Source organism: Muscardinus avellanarius, assembly GCF_963383645.1.
Source record: "Muscardinus avellanarius genome assembly, chromosome: X".
NCBI lineage: Eukaryota > Metazoa > Chordata > Mammalia > Rodentia > Gliridae > Muscardinus > Muscardinus avellanarius.
Genome location: NC_137792.1, coordinates 76,546,927 through 76,568,189, shown reverse-complemented (window position 1 = coordinate 76,568,189; position 21,263 = coordinate 76,546,927). Strand labels below are relative to the sequence as shown.

The window sequence follows — 21,263 nt, the reverse complement described above, 5'->3', positions numbered from 1 at the left end:
AAAACTATTTTAAAGGAGCCAGTAAGTAGAGAGTAAAGGAAAGAGGGAATGCAGGATAGGAAGAAAGGAGGGAAGACAGGAGTAGGAAAAAAGAAAATTCAGGCGAGCAGATGTGCAGAAAGACATTCAGACAGGCACAAAAGAGAAATAGAAAGAAACAAAAGGAATGAGAAGAGAAATAACGGAGGAAAGAATGAGAGTAAGAAGAAGAAATGAAAAAACAGATAAGATGTTTTAAAAGGACAACTTAGAGAAAATGTAATATAAGGGGCATATATAAGACAAATAAAGTAAGAATAAAAGAATGGAGGGGAAAAGAAATAAGTAAGCAAAGGAAAAGAAAACACGGAAAAAAGGAAGGAGTCAGAATAAACAGCAAAGACAGGAGAAAATAGCTTTTAAAAAGAAAAAAAGACAAATATGGATAAAGACAAAAAGGAAGTTTAAAAGTTACATGTCTATAAGAAGACATTATAAAAATTAAAAAAAATTCAAGCTGGGCATGGTGGCACACTCCTGTAATCTCCATGCTTGGGAGGCTGAGGCAGGATGATCACAGGTTTGAATCCAGCCTCAACAACTTAGTGAGGCCCTAAGCAACCTAGCAAGACCCTATTTCCAAATAAAAAATAAAATAGAGATAAGGGTTTAGGTTGGAGGCAAAATGTCCCTGGTTTCAACCTCCAGCACCAAAAAATAAATAAAAATAAAAAGTTTTAAATGGAGGTTAATAATAAAACAAATGTAAGAGAAACATAGTGATGTAAAAGAAGGAGAAATTGATAGAGACTAAAAATGATAGTGAGCATTAGAAAAAGAGAAGGAAGCCGGGCGTGGTGACACACGCTTGTAATCCCAGTGCTTGGGAGGCTGAGACAGGAGGATCACACAGGTTCGAGGCCAGCCTCAGCTACTTAGTGAGGCCCTCAGCAACTTAGTGAGACCCTGTTTCCAATAAAATGTAAAATAGATCTGGGAGTATAGCTTAGAGGTAAAAAGCCTCTGGGTTCTACCCCCAGTACCACCAAAAGAAAAGAAAAGAAAAAAAGGGGAAGAGAAAAAAATGATATTTAACAAAAAGAGTTGGTAAGAAATATCACTGCAAAAATAATGAGCAAGCCAAGTGTGGTGGTGCACGCGTAGGTTCAATCCCCAGTACCACAAAATAATAACAATGAGAGCAACAAAGAAGGGGAATGGAATAATTTATAAAAGGAGGGGCTAATGAAATGTGCAAAAAAGAAAGCAAAATAGAGAGTGAAAGAGGGGTGAGGAAGAAGGAAATAAGTCCCTGGTTATACAGGCTAAGTCAGAAAGGAACAGAGATAAAGGGAATGCGAGGATACCCAATAAGAAAACTGACTGCAAATGTGCAGCAAAGAACAGATTTGAAAAGTAAGAGTCAGAGGGGGAAAAAAGAAAACTTGAAATGCAAAGATAGATGAGTGGTAGCTAAATAGACAGGTAGCCAGAAGGAAGGAAGCAAGCAAGCAAGGAAGGAAGGAAGAAAGGAAGGAGATAGATAGATAGATAGATAGATAGATAGATAGATAGATAGATGGATGATAGATAGAGAATAAGACAAAAAGGAAAAAGCCAGTAGAAAAACATTAATAAAGGAGTGTGAAGAAAACAGTTTTAAAAAAGAATCAAGGACAAAGAGTAAAAGAATTGGAGGAAGAAAGGAAGAGGTAAGGAAAGAAGGTAAGAGGGAGGAAGGAGAAAATGGAGGGAAGAAAGAAGGGAGAGATATATGAATGAAGACAGGAGGCAGGAAAATTGTGGAGAGTCTGGATGGAGAAACAGGCAGGAATGAATAATAGAAAGAGGGATGAAGTAGCAGGAAAAAGATACAGGAAGACAGAAGGGAAGGGTGGAGAGGAGGTGAGTGGGCCATCGGGTAGGTTCAGGGGCAGAAAACAGAAAGTCAGGGATAGAGACAGTGAAGAAATGGAGCAGGAAAAGACAATAAAGGCTACAGATGTGGGAACAAAGGATGGAGAAAAAGGGAAAGGAGAGGCAGCAAGGGCAAGATCTTGAAAGGAGCCAGCTGGAAGTAGAGTATAATGAAGAAAGGAAGTATTAGAGTATTAGAAGAAAGGAAGGTATGCAGGTGTGGGCAGGGTAAGGAAAGAGAACAAAATGAAGTGAGAAAGGATAGGAAAAGGCCGCAGAAGAAGGAAGAAAAGAATAAATGAGCAGAATCGAAAGTAAGGATGGGCTGGAAAGAAATAATTTGCAAAGTGATGAGTGTGTAAGAGCAAAATTTTAAAAACAGGATTTTAGAGAGGGAGGAAGGCTCTGAAAAGGAGGACTCCGGAAGAAAGGTACAATTATGAACAGTAGGGAAAACATCTATAAGAAATTCAGTTAAAATACTCTATTACATCAGGCATGGTAGCACACACCTGTAAACCCAGTATTAGTGAGTCTGAGCCAGGAGGATCACAGATTCAAGGCAGCCTCAGCAACTTAGCAAGGCCATCAGCAACTTGAGTGTGACCTTTTTCAAAATCAAAAATAAAATAGAGGTGAGAGTGTTGTTTAAAGATAAAATGCCCCAGCAACCCCCACATACATAGACATACGCACACAATACTATAGTAAAGCCAGGTGTTGTGGTACATATCTGTAATCCCAGTATTCAGGAGACAGAGACAAGAGAATTGCAGGTTACAGGTCAGCCTCAGCAACTTAACAAGACTCTCAGCAATTTACCAAGACCCTGTTTTTTGTTTTTTGTTTTTGTTTTTGTTTTTGTTTTTGTTTTGGTGGTTATGGGGTTCCTGGAAGCCCTTCTACCTCCGGACTACACTCCCAGACCTATTTTATATTTTTGAAACAGGGTCTCTTAAATCAGCGCAGCTGGCATCAAACCTTCGCGATCCTCCTGTCTCCGCTTCCCAAGCGCGGGGATTACAAGCTTGCGCCACCATGCCCGGCTTGGTTTTGTTTTTGTTTTTGTTTTTTGTAGGTCTGGGGATGAAACCCAGGGGCATTCGACCTCCAAGCTACACCTTCTGCCCTATTTTTTATTCTTTATTTTGAAACAAGGTCTCACTAAGTGCAGAGGACCTAAGTAGCTGAGGCTGTCCATGAATCACGATCCTCCTGTCTCAGCCTCCCAAATTCTGGGATTACAAGCATGCGCCACCACACCTGGCTAGCTACCGACACTCTGTTTAAAAAATATAAAAGGGCTTGGGGTGTGCCTCAAAGGCAGAATGCCTCTGGGTTTAATCCATTAACACACACACACACACACACACACACACACACACACACACACACACACACACACCCCAAAATACTATAGTAAAATAAGAGATGATGGCTAGATAGGAAGGGAAGGAGGGAGGAACAAAAAGAGATAGAGATAAACAGGGTGTGGTGGTGCATGCCTGAGACAAGAGGGTTTCAGACTGGAGACCAATCTCAGCAATTTATGAGATCCCTCAGCAAATTAGCAAGTTTTGAAATCCTGTTTCAAATTTAAAAAATAAAATAAAATAGCCGGGCATGGTGGCGCACGCTTGTAATCCCGCGCTTGGGAGGCAGAGACAGGAGGTGAGGTGTGCACTGGTCACTTTGCTATCTCCAGTTTTGTCTTCTGGATTTCATTCTGCCACAGTTTATTTTTTTTTTTTCAACTTCTTTCTGTTTTTTTCCCCCTCTTGTCACAGAACTTCCTTCATGGTGGTTGAATTTCAAGTTTTACAGTGACTGAGATGTGCTGTGTCCCTCAGTTGCCATTTAGCAGAGTCAGTATTTCTCATTTTAATCTCTTGCACACCACAGAATTGACTTACTGGCTTCCTCCTTTCACTCTTGCAGTCTCTTATCTTTCTTTTTCCCTTCTCATCCTTTAAGAACTTCCTTCTTTCTGTTAATCGTTCTTTATTATTTTTGTATGTTTGTATGTGTCCTTTTTACTCTTACTCTCTGTCTCTCTGTCTCTGTCTCTCTCTGTCTCTCTCTCTAGTTTTGTTTGCTTCATGTGTTTATGTTTGTCTTCCTTTAATCCTTTTCCTCTCCTCCCTCTCTTTTTTCTATCTATTAGAAACTTCTAACTTCTACAAATTAATGGTTCCCCTCAACCTTCCTTCTTTTTCTGGTGCATTGCAATCATACATCATTAGGAGGTACAAGATAGTAGAGGCACATATGCACACATCACTCATTTAGCCCTTCTCCAATTCCCTCCTCTCTCCCTCCTCATGTTCCTTCTTTTATTAACTATCTTCCCTTTTATATTTTTAATACTGTCCTTTCTATTGGCTCCCCATTTTCAAGTCTGTTCTGCTTGGCTGTTAATTAACCTGCCTACTTACCTATCTGTCATCTGTACATATTCTTTTATTTTATTATCTGTAACTAATGTCTTCATTTTATATTTCTTTCCCTCCTTGCCCTCTATAATATGCTTGTTTTTCATACTAATACCTCCTTTTCAAACTCCTCTGTTTCTCATGTTCTCTTTACTTTGCTTTTTCCTACCAAATCATTTTAAACCTTTCTTTCTTTCCTCCTTCCTTCTTCCTTTCATTTTAACTTCCTCCCCGACTGGCTCCTCTTTAAACATTTTTATTTCATTCTCCCTCTCTTTATTTTTCCTTTATTTTTTCTTTGCATTTTTCCTTTCTCCTACTTTTAACATCCATGTTTTTGTGGTACTGGGGATTGAATCCAGAGACATTCTATCACCAAGCTACAACACCAGCCCTTTTTATTTTTTATTTTTTTTAATTTTGGAGCAGGGTCTTACTAATTTGCTGAGAGTGTCACTAATTTTCTGAGGCTGACCTTAAACCTGTGGTCCTCTTGTCTCAGCCTCCCAAGTACTGGAAACATAGGCATATGCCCCCACAACCAGATTTTTAATATTCATTTTTTATCTATCATCTATCATCTAATCTATAATAATCTATCATCTATATCATTTATCCTTATTTGTTAACTGATTTTTTTAGTCTGCCTCTGCTGTTCATGGTTATACTTAATTTTCTCACTAGATTTTTTCAACATCTTCTCCATGTCTCTCTTGTTTACACTGTTTTTCTACACTCATTCCTTATAAAATTTTCTTCATTCCTTTTCCTTCCTTCCCTTCTTTCCTTTTCATCCCTTCCCTTCTTTCCTTTCTCCCTCTATCTTTTTTCAATATTTTACTGTCTTTTCTTCCTCTGCCTGCATGCTTGTTAGCTTTTCTATTTTCCTTCCTGCTCCTTCATTATTTTCTTACTTTTATTTCTTTTTTCTTATTTCTATCTTTTCTTTCTCCATTTCCTCTTTGATTCTTTCATCTTTTACTCATTTTTACTGGGTGCTCCCTTAAATTTTTTTCTTCATTATCTCTTTCTCTCATTCTATGTTTCATATACTCTTTTACTTGAATCTGACATGTTATTTCTTCATTTTTCATCCTTTCCCCAACCCATTCACCTCCCCATCAGTCTATCTCTGTATCTACGTGTTTATCCAGTTACCCATCACTTATATTTATGTTTGTCTTTCAGACTCCTTCGTTGTTTTTGTTGATGATCTATTGTTGTATTGGGGATTGAACCCAGGACAGTCTACCTCTGAGCTACACTCCAACTCCTTTTTTTTTTATTTTGTCAGTGTCTCACTAGATTGCTCAAGTCTCTCCATGCTACTGAGATTGTCCTCAGATCTGAGATCTTCCTGTCTCAGCCTCCCAAGTGCTGTGATTACAGGTATATACTACCGCAGTCAGCTTCTCATTCTGTATTTTTGTCCTATTTCACTATTGCCTTTTCCTTTTAAAAACCAGTACTGTCCACATATTTATGCAACTATGTATTCATCTATTTAGTGATGTTTGATCTACTTTTATTGTTTTTTTGTGGTATTGGGGAATAAACCCAGGGCTATTTTACCTCTGAGCTACATCTCAGCCATATTTGTATTTTGAGACAGGGTCTCACTATTTGTAGAATGCCCTCGTAAGTTGCTGAGGCTGTCTGCAAACCTGCAATCCTCCTGTCTCAGCCTCCCAAATACTGGGATTACAGGCATGCATCACCACAGATGGCTTACATGTGTTTTTAATATGATTTCTTTTAGACCTGTCTTGCTCCCTGTGTTCCACAATATACAATAATTTTCTGTATAGTTCTCTTTCAAACTTCTCTCACATTGCCCTTGTTTTATTAGTTTTAGAGAGAAGTAAATAGTTTCAAAATAAGTCAATAAAAAAGAAAAAAGAGAAAGAAAGGAGGAAGATAAGAGAAGTTTAAAGGGGATAAACCTTTATCCCCTTTAAACTTTAAACTTCTCTTATCTTCCTCCTCCTTTCTTTCTCTTTTTTCTTTTTTATTGACTTATTTTGAAACTATTTACTTCTCTCTTTGACATTTTTTTGTATTCCCTATCTTTTTTTTTTTTTTTTTGGTGGTACTGGGGATGGAACCCAGGGGCCTTCTAGCTCCGGGCTACACTCCCAGGCCTATTTTATATTTTATTTGGAAACAGGGTCTCTTAAGCCAGCTGAGGCTGGCTTCGAACCTGCACGATCCTCCTGTCTCAGCCTCCCAAGTGTGGGGATTAAAAGCATTCACCACCATGCCTGGCTTACTGGCTTCTATTTTGAAGGACCAATCTATATAGCTTCCTATTTACCTAGATGTTTGACCCACTATCAATAATTTTTCCATATTTTGCTCTTTTCATACTCATTTCTATTAAAAAAAAATCTCCCTACGCCCACACAGTAGTAACAGATTTTTCTTACTAGCTCCTCCTTTTCAAACTCATCCCTTACTCTCCTTATGTAATTCTTTTTTCTCCTTATTCCTCCATTATAAACTTTATTCCTACTCCCTCTTCCTGCTCTTCCTACCTTCCTTTTCTTCATTTTTAACTCTTTGTTTTATTTTTCTTCCTTTTATTCTCTTGTCCTATCTTTATATTAATTCTACACTTATAACTGTATTTTAACTTTCTACCCACCTACATATCCACGTTCCTACCATCCACTTGCCTATCAATTACTTTGTTTTTCTGAATTACAAAATTATTCTCTTTCCTGTCATTCTCTGCCCTCTTCTTCAATTGTACATAAGTCTCCTTTTCAACTTGTTCCCTTCTTTTCTTCAATTCCTAACTCCTTTTTTTAAAAAATCTGTTTCCTTTTCTGGGTATAACAATCACATCCTCCCTCTCTTCTCTTTCTGTCCTTTACCTGACTGCATGGCTGCCTCCTTTCTTCTCCCTGACTGGCCCACATACTTCCTTCATTTCTTGCCTTCTTGTCTGCCTGCCTGCCTGCCTGCCTGCCTGCCTGCCTGCCTGCCTTCCTTCCTTCCTTCCTTCCTTCCTTCCTTCCTTCCTTCCTTCCATTTTTCCTTCTTTTCCTTCTCTCAATATATTTTCCACTCTTCTTTCTTTACTTTTTTGCCTTATTTCTGCTTTCTGTAACTACCTTGATTTTACTGCTTTTTTTGTGTGTGTGGTACTGGGGGTGGAACCCAGAGGCTTTCTACCTCTGGGCTATACTCCCAGACCTATTTTCTATCTTATTTGGAAACAGGGTCTCACTAAGTTGCTGAGAGCCTCAGTAAGTAGCTGAGGCTGGCTTCAAACCTGTAATATCCTCCTGTCTCAGCCTCCCAAGCGCGGGGATTACAAGCATGCGCCACCATGCCCGGCTTTACTGCTTTTAAGGGGTTCCTCCCTTTAAAGTTCTATTTTATTTCAATTAATTTTATTTTTTGCAGTTCTGGGTGTACAACCCAAGGCTTCCTTCATGATAGGCAAGTGCTTTACCATGGAGCTTAAGCCCCAGGCCTTTGTACAATTTTGAGACTGTCTCACTGAGTCATCCAATATGGCCTCAAACTTGAGATTTTCATTCCTCAGCTTTATGAGTAGTGGGGATTGCAAGTGTGTGTCAGCACTCAGTCTGTTTTTAAACCAAAACTGAGCAAGGCTGTGGCAGTTTTTGCACAACTTGAAATAGAAATACCTGATACTCTGTATATATCATATATTGTTGATGCCATTTTAGAAGAAAAATGTAAAGGGTAGGTTATTAAGTCACAGCATCAAATAAAATATGTAAAACAGCAAAATAAAGCCCCATTAGGTTTAAAAAGTAATTTTTTTTGGTGGTACTGGGGTTCCTGGAAACCCTTCTACCTATGGGCTACACTCCCAGACCTATTATATATATAATATATAATATTAATATAATAATATCAATATTATATACATACATACATATATATATACACATATACACATATACACATATATACATATACACATATATACATATATACATACAAATATATATATATATATATATATATATATATATATATATATATATATGGGTCTCAAGCCATCTAGGCTGGCTTCAAACCTGCGCGATCCTCCTGTCTCCACTTCCCAATCGCGGGGATTACAAGCATACTGCGCTACGCCTGGAAAAAGTCATCTTTTACTAAAGGGAAACTTGCACCTCATTGATTCTTGGTGCCTTTGGGATTGATTGAGTTTTAAGAGCCTCATCATTTGAGGATTTTTATATATTGTTTTCACTAATGTCTTCTCTAGTCACCTTGGAGTATATAGAAAAATGAAAAAGTATTAACCTACCAAAGATACACTCAGGCATTAGTAACTGCACAGAACCTCAATTTTTTTTTTTAAGTGGTACTGGGGTTCCTGGAAGCCCTTCTACCTCCGGGCTACACTCCCACGGGCTACACTCCCAGACCTATTTTTTAACCTTTTAATTTGGAAACAGGGTCTTTTAAGCCAGCGAGGCTGGCTTCGAACCAGTGCGATCCTCCTGTCTCCGCCTCCCAAGCGCGGGGATTACAAGCGTGCACCACCACACCCGGCCATAACCTCAGTTTTTAACACACATATATCTGTTCCAACCATGAAATCACAGCCCTGGTGCAGAGCTTGTACAAGTACTGAAGGTCCGTACATGTATGGTTGGCATTTTTTCCTTTCGTTTATGGGATATGTTCAGCTAACATAGTAGAAGTTGGCCAAAATACTGCCTGTTAACTTTCTGTATAATTCACTTAAAGCAGGCTAACCTCAATGGTAAGAGTTAAAGTTTCAAAAATAAACCAAATTTGACTTTAAATATTTCTTTTGCTGTCTTCTCCAATGTACTTGGTTTTCCCATTTTTTCAACACTTCCACTATTTCAACTCACATATTTTTTGTTTTATTTCCTACTAATTTGTTCCTTTTAAACCATACTTTCTTTTGTTATTTTATTCTTTCTGTTTCTTTTTCAATCCCATTCTTCCCCTGCTCTCTTCTTTCCTACATACCTGATTTCTTTCTTTCTTCCTTCCCTTATTACTCTCCTTTTTCTTTTATTCCTCTTTCATTCATTCAATATTTCATTTATTCCTTCTGTTCTTTTACTCCCTTTTCATGGCTCCTCTTTTACAATATTTTCTACATATATCTTTTTCTATTTCGTATAGTTTATTTTTAATTTTTTTATTTTTGTGGCATTTAAGATTAAACTTCGACATTCTACCTCCAAACTACACTCCCAGCTCTATTTCATTTTTACTTAGAAAGAATCTTACTAGTTTTACTGAGAGTTTCACTACTTGATGAGGCTGTCCTCAACTCTCTGATCCTTTCTCAGCCTTCCAAGTACTGGGATTACAAGTGTGCACCCCTACGCTTGGCTATTGTATCATTTTTAAAGGAGTCTATACTGGCTTCTGCCTCTTTTTTGTTTTTTTTTTGGTGGTACTGGGGTTCCTGGAAACCCTTCTACCCCTGGGCTACACTCCCAGAACTATTTTTTAAACTTTTTTTTTTTTAATTTGAAAACAGGGTCTCTTAATCCAGCGCGGCTGGCTTCGAACCTGTGTGATACTCCTGTCTCCACTTCCCAAGCACAGGGATTACAAGCGTGCACCACCATGCCTGGCTTGGCTTCTGCCTTTTAATGCCCTTCTCATCCTATCCCTCCCTCCATAATGATCTTCCTATGTATGTACCTACTTAATTAGCTTTCTAATGTTCAATTCTCTGTTTTTAATATACGTAGGTAGGAAGGTATATTTTTCTATGGTTTCAATGTTTCTGTATGCTTATTTTACTGTATTCTACTTTTTTTTTGGTGGTAGTAGGGATGGAGCCCAAGGGCACTTTAATTATTGTGAGATAGGGTCTAAGTTGCTGAGGCTGTCTTCAATCTTGTGATCCTCCTGTTTCAGCCTCCCAAATATCTGAGTTTGCAGGTATGTGATGCAACAACTGGATTACCGCTTTTCTTACTGTCTCCTCACTTTCACTCACATTTTCTCTTTTTCATACAAACTCATTTCTTTAAGCATCATTTCTTTTCTGACTTCTTCCTTATTCTGTTGTTGTGGTGGTGTGGTGGTGTGTGTGTGTGAGAGAGAGGGGAGCTGGAGATTGAACCCAGAGACATTCTACCTCTGAGTTACATAATTTTATTTCTTGTTTGGAAACAGGGTCTCACTAAGTTGTGGAGGGCTTTGCTAAGTTTCCAAGGCTAGCTTCAAAGCTGTGATACTCCTGTCTCAGCCTCCCAAGTCTTGAGATTACAAATTTGTGCCACCACACTGGCTTCCTTATAATCTTTTAATAGCTTATCTTAAATTTTCTTTCTTTCTCTTTTGCGATGATGATGATGATGATGATGATGATGATGATGATGATGATGATAGCTTATTGTTTTGGTAATAGCAATTGAGCACTGGGTTATTCTATCTCTGTGCAAAACCCAAGTCCTTTTTGTTTTGAAACAGGATCTAAGTTACTGAGGTTGGGCTTGAACCTCATCCTTTTGTCTCACGTTCCCAAGAACTGGGATTCCAGGTATATGCCACTAGGCTCTATGTCTCTTTCTTGCTCTTTTCTTCCCCATTCTCTCTTTCTTTATTCCATGGCTTCTGTCATGTCTTTCTGTCTCTTCTATATTTTTCTGCAGTTTCTTTCTTACTTGTTGTTCCCTTTTAAAAGTGTTCATATTATCTAGCATTTAATATTAGTTTTTTTAAAATCTCTCATTGTAATAGTCCTTTTTGTTTATTTATTTTAAATTTTAATTTAATTTTTCCATACTTTATTTTATTTATAAGTGGAGCATATTGAAAATGGTGTACATTTAGACTGTGCTTCGTGCCCTCTCTCCCCATTTCCCTTCCCCTCTCCCAATAAAGAGTGTCCAGGTTAACAATGTTATATTTATACTATTACACATATTTGTATGTAGCTCCTCCATTGAACAACCTCAGCTTTCTTCCTCTCCTATCCTTCCATTCAAGCTTTGCTGAGATTTCCCCTTCATCATCTGGACTCCCTCTGGTATTACCACTACTCCCTAGCTTGGGCATAGTAGAGAAAACATATGTTCCTTCCCTTTCTATGCTTGACTAACCTCACTTAACAATGTTCTCCAGTTCCTTCCATCTTCTTGCAAATACTATTATCTTATCCTTCTTTATAGCTGAATAGAATTCCATTGTGTGTATTTCCCATAATTTTGCAATCCATTCATCTGTTGATGGAGATCTAGGTTGGTTCCATATTTTGGCTATTACAAACTGTGCTGCTATGAACATGGGTATGCATATGTTAACGTAGTTCTCTGATTTCAAGCCCTTTGGAAAGATACCCAGGAGTGGTATAGCCGGATCATATGGTGGATCTATTCCCAGTTTTCTAAGGAATCTCCATACAGATCTCCATAGTGGCTGAACTACTTTGCACACCCACCAACAGTGTAAGAGTTCCTCTTTCCCCACATCCTTGCCAGCATTTGTTGTTTGATTTCTTTATGCTTGCCACTCTGATTGGGGTTAGATGGAATCTCAGCGTAGTTTTGATTTGCATCTCCCTGATGGCTAGTGATGTTGAACATCTTTTCATGTATCTATTGGCCATTTGTATCTCTTCTTTTGTGAAATGTCTATTCATTTCAGTTGCCCATTTCTTGATTGGGTTGTTTGTTTTGCTATTGTAGAGTCTTTTGAGCTCTTTGTATATTCTGGATATTAGCTCCCTATCAGAGTGGTGGCTACTAAAGATCTTCTCCCATTCTGTAGGCTTCCTCTTTAGGTTCTTGATGGTTTTCTTTGATGAGAAGAAACTTTTTAGTTTGATAAAATCCACTTAATTCTTGCTTTAATTTCCTGTGCTTCTTGGAAGTCTTATTGAGAAAGTTACTGCCTATGCCTATATGTTGGAGCATTGATTCTATACCTTTCTCTAATAACTTCACAGTTTCTGGTCTAATTTCCAAGTCTTTGATCCATCTCGAGTCCTTTTTATTTCACTTTCTCTTTTTGCTTTGTTTTACATCTCTATTTTCTTGTACTACTTTTCTTACTGCCTTTTCTTTTTCTTCTCTTTTCTTTTTCTCCTCTTCTCTTCCTACTGTCTCATTTTCTTTTACTTAGTCTGCCTGCATTGTCCTGTATTTTCTTGCTGGCTTCTCCTTTTCTATTTTCAAGTATGTTTTTTTACTGACTTTTCATTTTTAATCCTCTGTCACCTACTTCTCAATTGTACTTGAATTTTTAAATTTGTACTTGATTTTCTTTTTTCTTTTTTTTCCTTTTTTTGCTGTCCTGGGAATAGAACCCAGAGGCATTTTACCTCCAACGTACATCCCTAGCCCTATTTTTATTTTTTCTTTTGAAACAGGGTCTCACTGAGCTGCAAAAAGCCTAAGTAGTTGAGGCTGTCCTCGAACCAATATCCTTCTGTTTTAGCCTCCCAAATGTTGTGATTACAAGTGTGCACCACCACACCTGGCTTGTACTTGATTTTCTAACTGGCTTCTCTTTTTCAAATTCTTCTCTTGTCAGTCTCATATATTCATTTTTATTTCTTTCTCTCTGGTACTGGAGATTGAACCCAGGGGCACTCTACCTCTTAGCTACATCTCCAGCACCCATTTTAAGCTTTGTTTGAATTTATTTTTTTTCTTTCTTCCCCTAAAATGTTCTCTTCTTTTTTGCATTAGAGACAGAGAAGAAGGAAAATCAGGTTTATACTGACTCAGGTTTTAGAAGTCAGATATCCTCAGACCTTAATTTAATTTATTTTAGTTTGGAGACATGTTCTAGCTAAGTTCGGGCACTTGAACTTGTGATCCTCCTGTTTCAGCTTCCCATAAAGCTAAGATTACAGGTGTGCACCCCTGTGCCCAGTTTTCATTCTTCCTTTCTTTTATTCTCTTTCTCCTTTTCTTGACTATCTGCATTTTACTCCTCTAAGCAGCTCTGTCTCTCATTTTTTCTTCTTTATCTTTCCCTCATCCCTTCACCCACAGCTTCTCCTATTGACTTGTTCTGTTCAATTTTCTTTTCTTTTCTCTCCCCTTTTTGTCTCCATTTTATTATTTTATACCATTGTTTCTTACTTGCTCCTCCTATTCAGCTTTTTACTTTTCCTCCATTTCTTGCTTTGCAGAAGGTAAATATATTTCTTTTGTATCCCTTGAAAGAAAATACTTTCTTCACTAGCTTGCTCTCTCCAGATAGATGTTGTGTAATCTTTCCTTAATGGTTCTTCATTATTTTACCCTATTGCTAGGCTTTTCTTTCTATTTTTTCCTAAATCTTTTTAATAATTCTTTTCTCTTGACTGCTTCCTTTTGCTAAACTTTGCTTTTCTCTACTGCTTTCGGTAATTTTGTAATTTTCCTTCCTACAGGATCTTTCTTTTAAAAATAGCCCTGCTTGTGCTCTGTTTTTCTTCTCCGTTTGTGTGTGCCATCTTCTCATTCTGGCTCCTTCTTAAACCAGATGTACAGACAGTATTGTCTATTACTCACTTTTTAAAATCAGGTAATATAATTATGTGTATTATATGTGAATACATAAGGTATGTGTTTGTATTCTTTACAGTTTTTTTGGGGGGGTGGTACTGGGGTTCCTGGAAACCCTTCTACCTCTGGGATACAATCCCAGACTTATTATTTATTTATTTATTTATTTAGTGGTACTGGGGTTCCTGGAAGCCCTTCTACCTCCGGGCTACACTCCCAGACCTATTTTATACTTTTTTATTTTTGGAAACAGGGTCTCTTCAGCCAGCACAGCTGGCTTCCAACCTGCGCGATCCTCCTGTCTTCGCCTCCCAAGCGCCTGTCTCTGCCTCCCAAGCGCCGGGATTACAAGCGTGCAAGACCATGCCTGCCTCCCAGAGCTATTGTTATACTTTTTTATTTGGAAACAGGTTCTGTTAAACCAGCGCGGCTGGCTTTGAACCTGCTGGATTAATCCTCCCGTCTCCGCCTCCCAAGCTGCAGGGGTGGGGGTGGGGTGGGGGGGAGGATTACAAGCATGCGCAAATACGCCCAGCCCAGCATTCCTTACGGTTTTAACTGTCATCATTTGGGATGTGCCTTGTGCAGTGCCTGGCAGAGATACTACCAGTTTCTAGAACTTACCTTTGCAAGGGCAGAGATACTACCAATTTCTAGAACTTACCTTTGCAAGGGCAGAGATAATACCAGTTTCTAGAACTTACCTTTGCAAGGGCCCGTGTCTTCACTGTATAAGCAAAGCAGGGGGTTTTAAAGACATTACTATTTAATATGTGGCAAGGCATCTTCTACTTAACTACTTTGTCTTTTATTCTCTCTCTCTTTCTCTCTCTCTTACCTGATTCATCTGGTTCTTTGTTTTCAAAGGTACTTTCCTCTGATCCTTCTCTTTTATGGTCACCTCTTTGCATTTTTTGTAAATGGTATGCAATTTTTTTCTCTAGAAGTACCTGTTTCTAAAATATTAAAAGCATACTTAAGATATTTAGATTTTCAACATTAATTCACTACTGGAAATGTAAAACATGTTTAAAATATGATGTGTATTTGAATTGAACCTTCATGTGTGGAAATATCTAAAGTCACAATGAGCACAAAGGTAGAAAAAGAGTAAGGGGTAAATTTTCATTTGTGGCCCAGGGTGAAAAATAATATATTTTTGTGGTACTGGGGATTAAACCTAGAGCCTTGTACAAGTGGCAAGCACTCTACTATTGAGTCCCATCGCCAGCTCAAGAAAAATATACTTAATAGTTAGATCCAAGTTAGCATATTGCTTACTTTCTGAAGGTTGTTCCCACTTCAAACCAGCTCTTAGGTCTTTTAGTCCTCTAGGCCAAACAGGGTCTCTCCACCAATAGCTGTCCTTGTGAGTTTAGGCCACTTGGGACAATTAACAACTTAAAATATAAAAAATGTTCTAAGTGTTTCCTCAAATAGCAAAGTCTTTGGTCAAAGATCATACTACCTTCCGATCAATTTCTTTTCTGGCTTTCCGACGTTGTTCTTCAACTTTTGCTTCTCTTTTTACTTCTTCTCTAATCTTTGTCAGAAGTAACATTTCCTTTGTTTTCCATTCCTTAGGAGCACAAAGTTACAGTAGTTAGCATGGGTTATCTTTCCTATTCTTTTTGGTATTTTGTATACTTTGTACTAATTAGCCAGTTAGGTCAAATCGATGGCCTAAAAAAATGAGGTCAACCATAATAAAATTTTTTTGGTACTGGAGATTGAACCCGGGGTATTCTACCTCTGAGCTACACCCCCAACCATATACTATTTTTTATTTGAAAACAGGGTGTCACTAAGTTGTGGAGGGCCTTTCTAAATTGCTGAGGCTGGCCATGACTCTGTGATTCTCCTGTCTCAGCCTCCCAAGCACTAGATTTATAGGGTATGCCACCATATCTGTCTCATAATGAAAATTTTAACTGGATTTAAAATGGCCTTGTTTTTCTGATTTTCACTGGGTATGTGTTGGTAGATGCAATAAAGTAGGAAAAGGAAAGGAATTATTTTTCTCTTACAAGCTTTATTCAAGCATGAGGGTAGATCCAAAGATGGATCAGAAGAATGCTGTCAAGTGGGTTTTCTTTTCTGTACTTTGAGGGGTATAACACATATCTGCTGCTCAAGAACTTATTATGACAGAGAAACTAAACAAATAATAGCTTTGTCCAGATTTGGGGGAATTGAGACTGAAGGCATGATAATGGCAGATGAGGTGTGACTGTAGTGGAAGGGATACATAATTTATGGTATCAGTCTCACTGGTCTAATTAAATGCTTATTTATATAACAGGGATAGAATATTTACAAGGGTTTATTTTTTAGACCTGAAATAACTTTAGGTAATATAGTGAGACTGCTAAAAACGCTTCCCAACAAAACAGTCATACAAAGATTTCCCTCTAATATTTAAAATCTGGTCTTTCTCACCTCTTCAATTTGTCTACGTAGGTTAAGCTTCCTTTTTATGTGATTCTGTTGTCGTCTTTCTTCTTCCCTCATCCGGAGTACATTGTGTTTTTCTGTAATGTCTTTGATCTTGTCTTGTTCCTTGCTGATCATATCTAGGTACCTAAATAAAAGTGAAAATACAAATGAAATTAAATTGGATGTTTCCTTGGTGATGGTATATAATAAGCTTTGATATTCCAAAATCACCTACTTTGTTGACTTTTATTTATTGAACTACAGGAAACAAAGTTATTCAGGGACTTCTAGTCTGGTCGGACCCAACAACTTACCACAATGTACAAGTCCTTGTTATATAATTCTCTATTACTGTGGCTGGCAAAAATAGAGTGAAATGACTGTCCAAAGATGGCTGAAATCAATGAAAAGACTGACTTCAAAAAACCAGAAGAGTTGAATCTCCTTGAAAAATAAGTATATACTGGCCTTTCTCCAACTTCCAATTCCCTTTCTGACCTCTCATCCACAGAGAGGTCCCTGGACTGTCAGTGTAGAACATGGGTGGGTTAGTATGTATTCTGACATATTGTGAGGTCAATCCATGCAACATAAGAGCCAGCTGATGGGAAGACTGGTCATTACCTCTGATAAGAGGAAAGTACCCTTTACCTCCTCTGAGTCATGGTTTTGATCTCTGAAAGCTATTACTAAATATATGTAGTAATAGCTAAATGACTGTGTACAGTACATTTGGGAACACCAAATGTTTCCATTAGTATGAGATAAAGTTAGAGGACCTCTCTTGTAATTTCTTTGAATTTATGTTTGAAATATCAGCTGAATATACTTTCTCTCTATACTACTATGAACCTGACTTTCCCAAGATCAAAGATTTGTACTTTGGATTTCTTCTTCAAATTCTACTTACCTTAATTCTTGTGTAGCAGCTCTAATTTCTCAGATAGAAATCCTCCCCTAGCCTTCACACCAGTGTTTCCAATCACTTTTTTTGTGGTATTAGGGATTGAACTCAGGGGAGTTCTATCTCTGAGCTACGTCTCCAGGCCTATGTTATTTTTAATTTTGAAACAGAGTCTCACTAGGATGAGAGTCTTACTACTTGATGAGATTGTCCTCGAGACTATGATTCTCCTGTCTCAGCCTCCCAAGTACTAGGATTACAGGTGTGTGTAACCACACCTGGAATTCCTATATCTCTTAACCTGCTTTCTCATCTCTCCATATTGAAGACTATAGGGGATTAAATAGTGTCTAGTACTTTTGTTCCTCCAGTATGAAAGTCTTTGTAATGTTTTATAGCTTTTGAAGGTATACAATATGTCCATGAAACATGCATTACTTTGATCATACCTTCGTTTCACAAACAACTCCTGACTAGGAGTTGTTTGAGTCACTTCCTGTAATAACCATTCCTGGAACAGGGAAGCATCACAACTATCATAGATTTTCTTTCCTTGGTGTAATTTATGGACATGTTCTTCAATCATTTTCTGAAAGAAAAAAACATGAAAGTTTTTATACTTACCAAAAATAAACCTATTCCTTGATATTTTCTTAAGTTTTAGGCTTAGTAAATGTCCTATCATTTGCAAGTGGGTAATTCTGTTTATCTACATTTAAGTCTAGCATGGCTACATTTTTTCAGTACTGGGGATTGAACCCAGGGGCATTATACCTCCAAGCTACATCCCCAGCCCCATTTTTTTATTCCTTTTTGCAACAGGGTCTCACTAAGTTGCAGAAGGCCTCACTTATGTAGCTTAGGCTGTCTGTGAACCACAATCCTCCTGTCTCAGTCTCCCAAGTACTGGGATTACAAGTGTGCTCCACCAGGCCTGACTTAGCGTGGCTACTTTCTACAGAAATAAGTTTCTCCAGAAACCACAAAGCAACTGTCTCATTTTGTCAGTTATAGAATTTTGTGGAGACTGTATTTGATTTGTTACCTTAGTATTTCTAGGTTAGAATATATATATATATATATATATATATATATATATATATATATATATATATATTTATATTTGGTGCTGAGGAATGAAACCAGGAGTTTTCTACCTCTGAGTTACATTCCCAGCCTTCTTATTAACTTTGAAACATGGTCTCACTAAGTTGCTGAGGGCCTCACTAAGGTTGTAAGGCAGGCCGCAAACCTGCAATCCTCCTGTCTCAGCCTCCCAAGTACTGGGAATACTGGCATGTACCACCACACCCTGCCTAGATTAAATATATTAAGATAATGTCTTACCCTACGTAATTTTTCTTTTTAGTTCCAAATGATTTTTTTTTTTTGGTACTGGGCCTTCTGCCTCTAGGCTATATCCCCAGTCCTTTAAAAAAACCTTGTTTTGAAACAGGTTTGCTAGGTTGCTGAAAGTCTCACTAAGTTAGTGAGGTTGGTCTTAAACCTGTGATCATCCTGTCTTGGCCTTCCAAGTACTGTATAGGGACTATAGGTGTGCACCACACATGCCTGGTCCAAATAAAACAAATTTAAGGACTTACTTGTTCTCGTATATAGTTTCTTTCAAAATCTATTTTTAAGCTGGTCAGGTAATGTCTGTACTTATTCAGTTCCTTCAAGGAGCATATGACCTAAATGACCCAAAACAAAATAAAAAATGTAAATGCAAAGTTATAACAATCATGCTTTACAGAGAAAAGAGTGATAAGGACATTCATTTTAATAACATTTTTGATCAAGTCTATTACTAATGCATTTTGTTAATAATTTTGAAAGCTGCATGTTTATACAATTGCTATGTCACCAGGACATTTTTATCTAAATACTATTATTTTATTAACATGGCTCACATCATAGTAAGAAATTTACTACTGCCACTCAGTTTGTCATTATAACAGAGATAATAATGTTTAGCCCTCCAAATAATTTATTCTATCAAGTTATATTTTGCAAGGTTCCATTCTGTTTCTATTTTTCATAAGGGTATGGGGAATTATTTTAGAGTCAGGGGAAAGGGACTACATCTGGGGAAATACATATATAAATAAATGTGTGTTTGTGTGTGTGTGTGTGTGTGTGTGTGTCTTTACATATTTGAATTATTTGGTAATTAACTTTTTCTGTTATTAAAGAGAATGATCAAGTCATTTTAGAAAAAAGGAGCCACCCAATTTTCTCTGAACCAAATACTATATAACTCATCAATTTTTTTATTAGGTATCCTCTATCACTAAACAAAAATTGACACAAACCCCTTCCCCCCAGTGAGGTACAGAAGCAAGTGTCTTCAAGTCCCTAGGGTTTTGCTGGTTAACAGGAAATATGCTTCAACGTACTTTATTATTGCTGGTGATGTAACCACCTTTTCTTAATCGTCTCAGGATGTCTTTTCGTTTGTAGTATGTCTTTAAATGAGGATCATGTAGACTTTTGTAGCTAGTTTCCAGAAGCCGACAGTAAGGATCATCAAGATTAAAACCAAAAGAAGGTTGAAAAAGCTGCAAACAGATTCAAACGTATTATAAATGCAAAATAAATGAGGTCCTGTTTTTTTTTTTTTATTTTTTAGCACCGGAGACTGAACCAGGGCCTATGCACATACTAGATAAGCTCTCTACCACTTGATCTGCATTTCTAACCCTGAAGTTATACTTTTAAAGATCTGTTTGTTGAAATGGTTAGGATGTTTACTGAAAACATGCAAGCAGAGTCTAAAGTGAGAGAACACAATGGGTTGATTTGGACAAACCTTTCTCTTCCTCTCTTTTCCTAGATTTGTCCTTACGCTGTAGGTAGCCTGTTAAATCTGATTTGTGAACCCTGGCTCAGTCCACTTGTGGCTTCAACCTCAGTGCAAATCCTGAACACTGAGGAAAAGAGAGGGCATGCCAGGATTCAGGAGTCAGGTGGGTAAAGGTGTTGAAGTAGGAATCAGCATGTGATGTGTGAATAGGCAGAAAGGACCCCAACCTATTGACTGAGGCTCTGGGTTGGAGATAAGGCTGAAAGGGCCATGGATGAGGCAGCTGAAGCACATCCTAGGGCCTTGCTTTCTCTAATTAAAGTGAAGTTAACAAACACTTCAACTCAGTAAACTTGGTGTGTGAAATCAAAGGCGACTCAAAGCATAACCATAGAAAAATACTTTAATAGCAAGTTGAAAAGTGCAAAGAAAATGATTTAAACACTATTCAAATGTGCTTTACCTTTTCACTTATATTTGTAGTATAGAAGACATTAGTGCTTCCTGGGAGAATAGGCAGCTTGACCCCAAGAGGCAGATCCAACAGGTGAGATGTGCCAACTTCTGGAATGTTTTTTTCCTGAGAGCTCTGTCAGATACAAATGAAAGGTTTATCTTTTCTGCTAAGAATTATTTATTTAGACCAATATACTCATACTTCGAAGTAATAGGCTAATACTCCCTCAAAGAATCAGAGTCACAAATTCAGGGTTGAAGGAACCTTACCTGCCTGACAACCTGAAAGCCACCCTGCTTCTGGGTCATGAGCCTTATCTCTGGGGCCCGCCTAAGGCTATTCCCCCACGAGTGGGTACCCGCGAGTAGGAAGATGAACCATCAAAGATCTGAAGGGTTCCCTCCCCTTAGTTGAGATCTCCACCCTGTAGGTCTGCCTGTCTGCTTGGTACCCTACCCTGGGACCAGGAGGACGACAGATAAGGGACTGGCTGCCACTCACGGTTGTACATGTCTCTTTTTCGGTATTTATGCTACTGGCTGCTGCCTTGGTGGCGGCAGCTTGAGCAGGTTTACAACTGTTACTAAGGTACAGCTCCATGACCATCCATTTGTCCCCGGGGGATCCAGGGCTGGGATGGCAGGCTGTCCTTGGCTCTCCTCTTCAGAGCACCTTCGTCGCTCGTCGCTCGTCGCTCGACGCCCAGATTAAGTCTGAGCAGCTAAGACCCTGGTTGCTAGGGTGATGCGTCCCCAGGCCACACCCCTCAACAATGCTGGGTTTCAGGCTACGGCATGATGTCATCATCTGACGTCACTACAATGGCCTCGCCCAACAGTTGTCT

The 21,263-nt window shown here is 38.2% G+C and overlaps 1 protein-coding gene across 1 annotated transcript in view; it reads right to left on the bottom strand.

The window, feature by feature from the left end:
• Positions 1–21,019, bottom strand: part of LOC308278955 (fibrous sheath-interacting protein 2-like) — a gene marked incomplete at both ends in the record, with an annotated part of 89,062 nt that extends 68,043 nt beyond the window's left edge. The window contains 9 exons of the mRNA XM_080718941.1: positions 14,521–14,543; positions 14,655–14,772; positions 15,285–15,395; positions 16,256–16,397; positions 17,606–17,745; positions 18,761–18,850; positions 19,556–19,717; positions 20,426–20,551; positions 20,921–21,019. Coding sequence (XP_080575067.1) covers positions 14,521–14,543; positions 14,655–14,772; positions 15,285–15,395; positions 16,256–16,397; positions 17,606–17,745; positions 18,761–18,850; positions 19,556–19,717; positions 20,426–20,551; positions 20,921–21,019 — 1,011 coding nt within the window. The remainder of the gene's footprint in view (positions 1–14,520; positions 14,544–14,654; positions 14,773–15,284; positions 15,396–16,255; positions 16,398–17,605; positions 17,746–18,760; positions 18,851–19,555; positions 19,718–20,425; positions 20,552–20,920) is intronic.
• Positions 21,020–21,263: the final 244 nt, after the last annotated feature.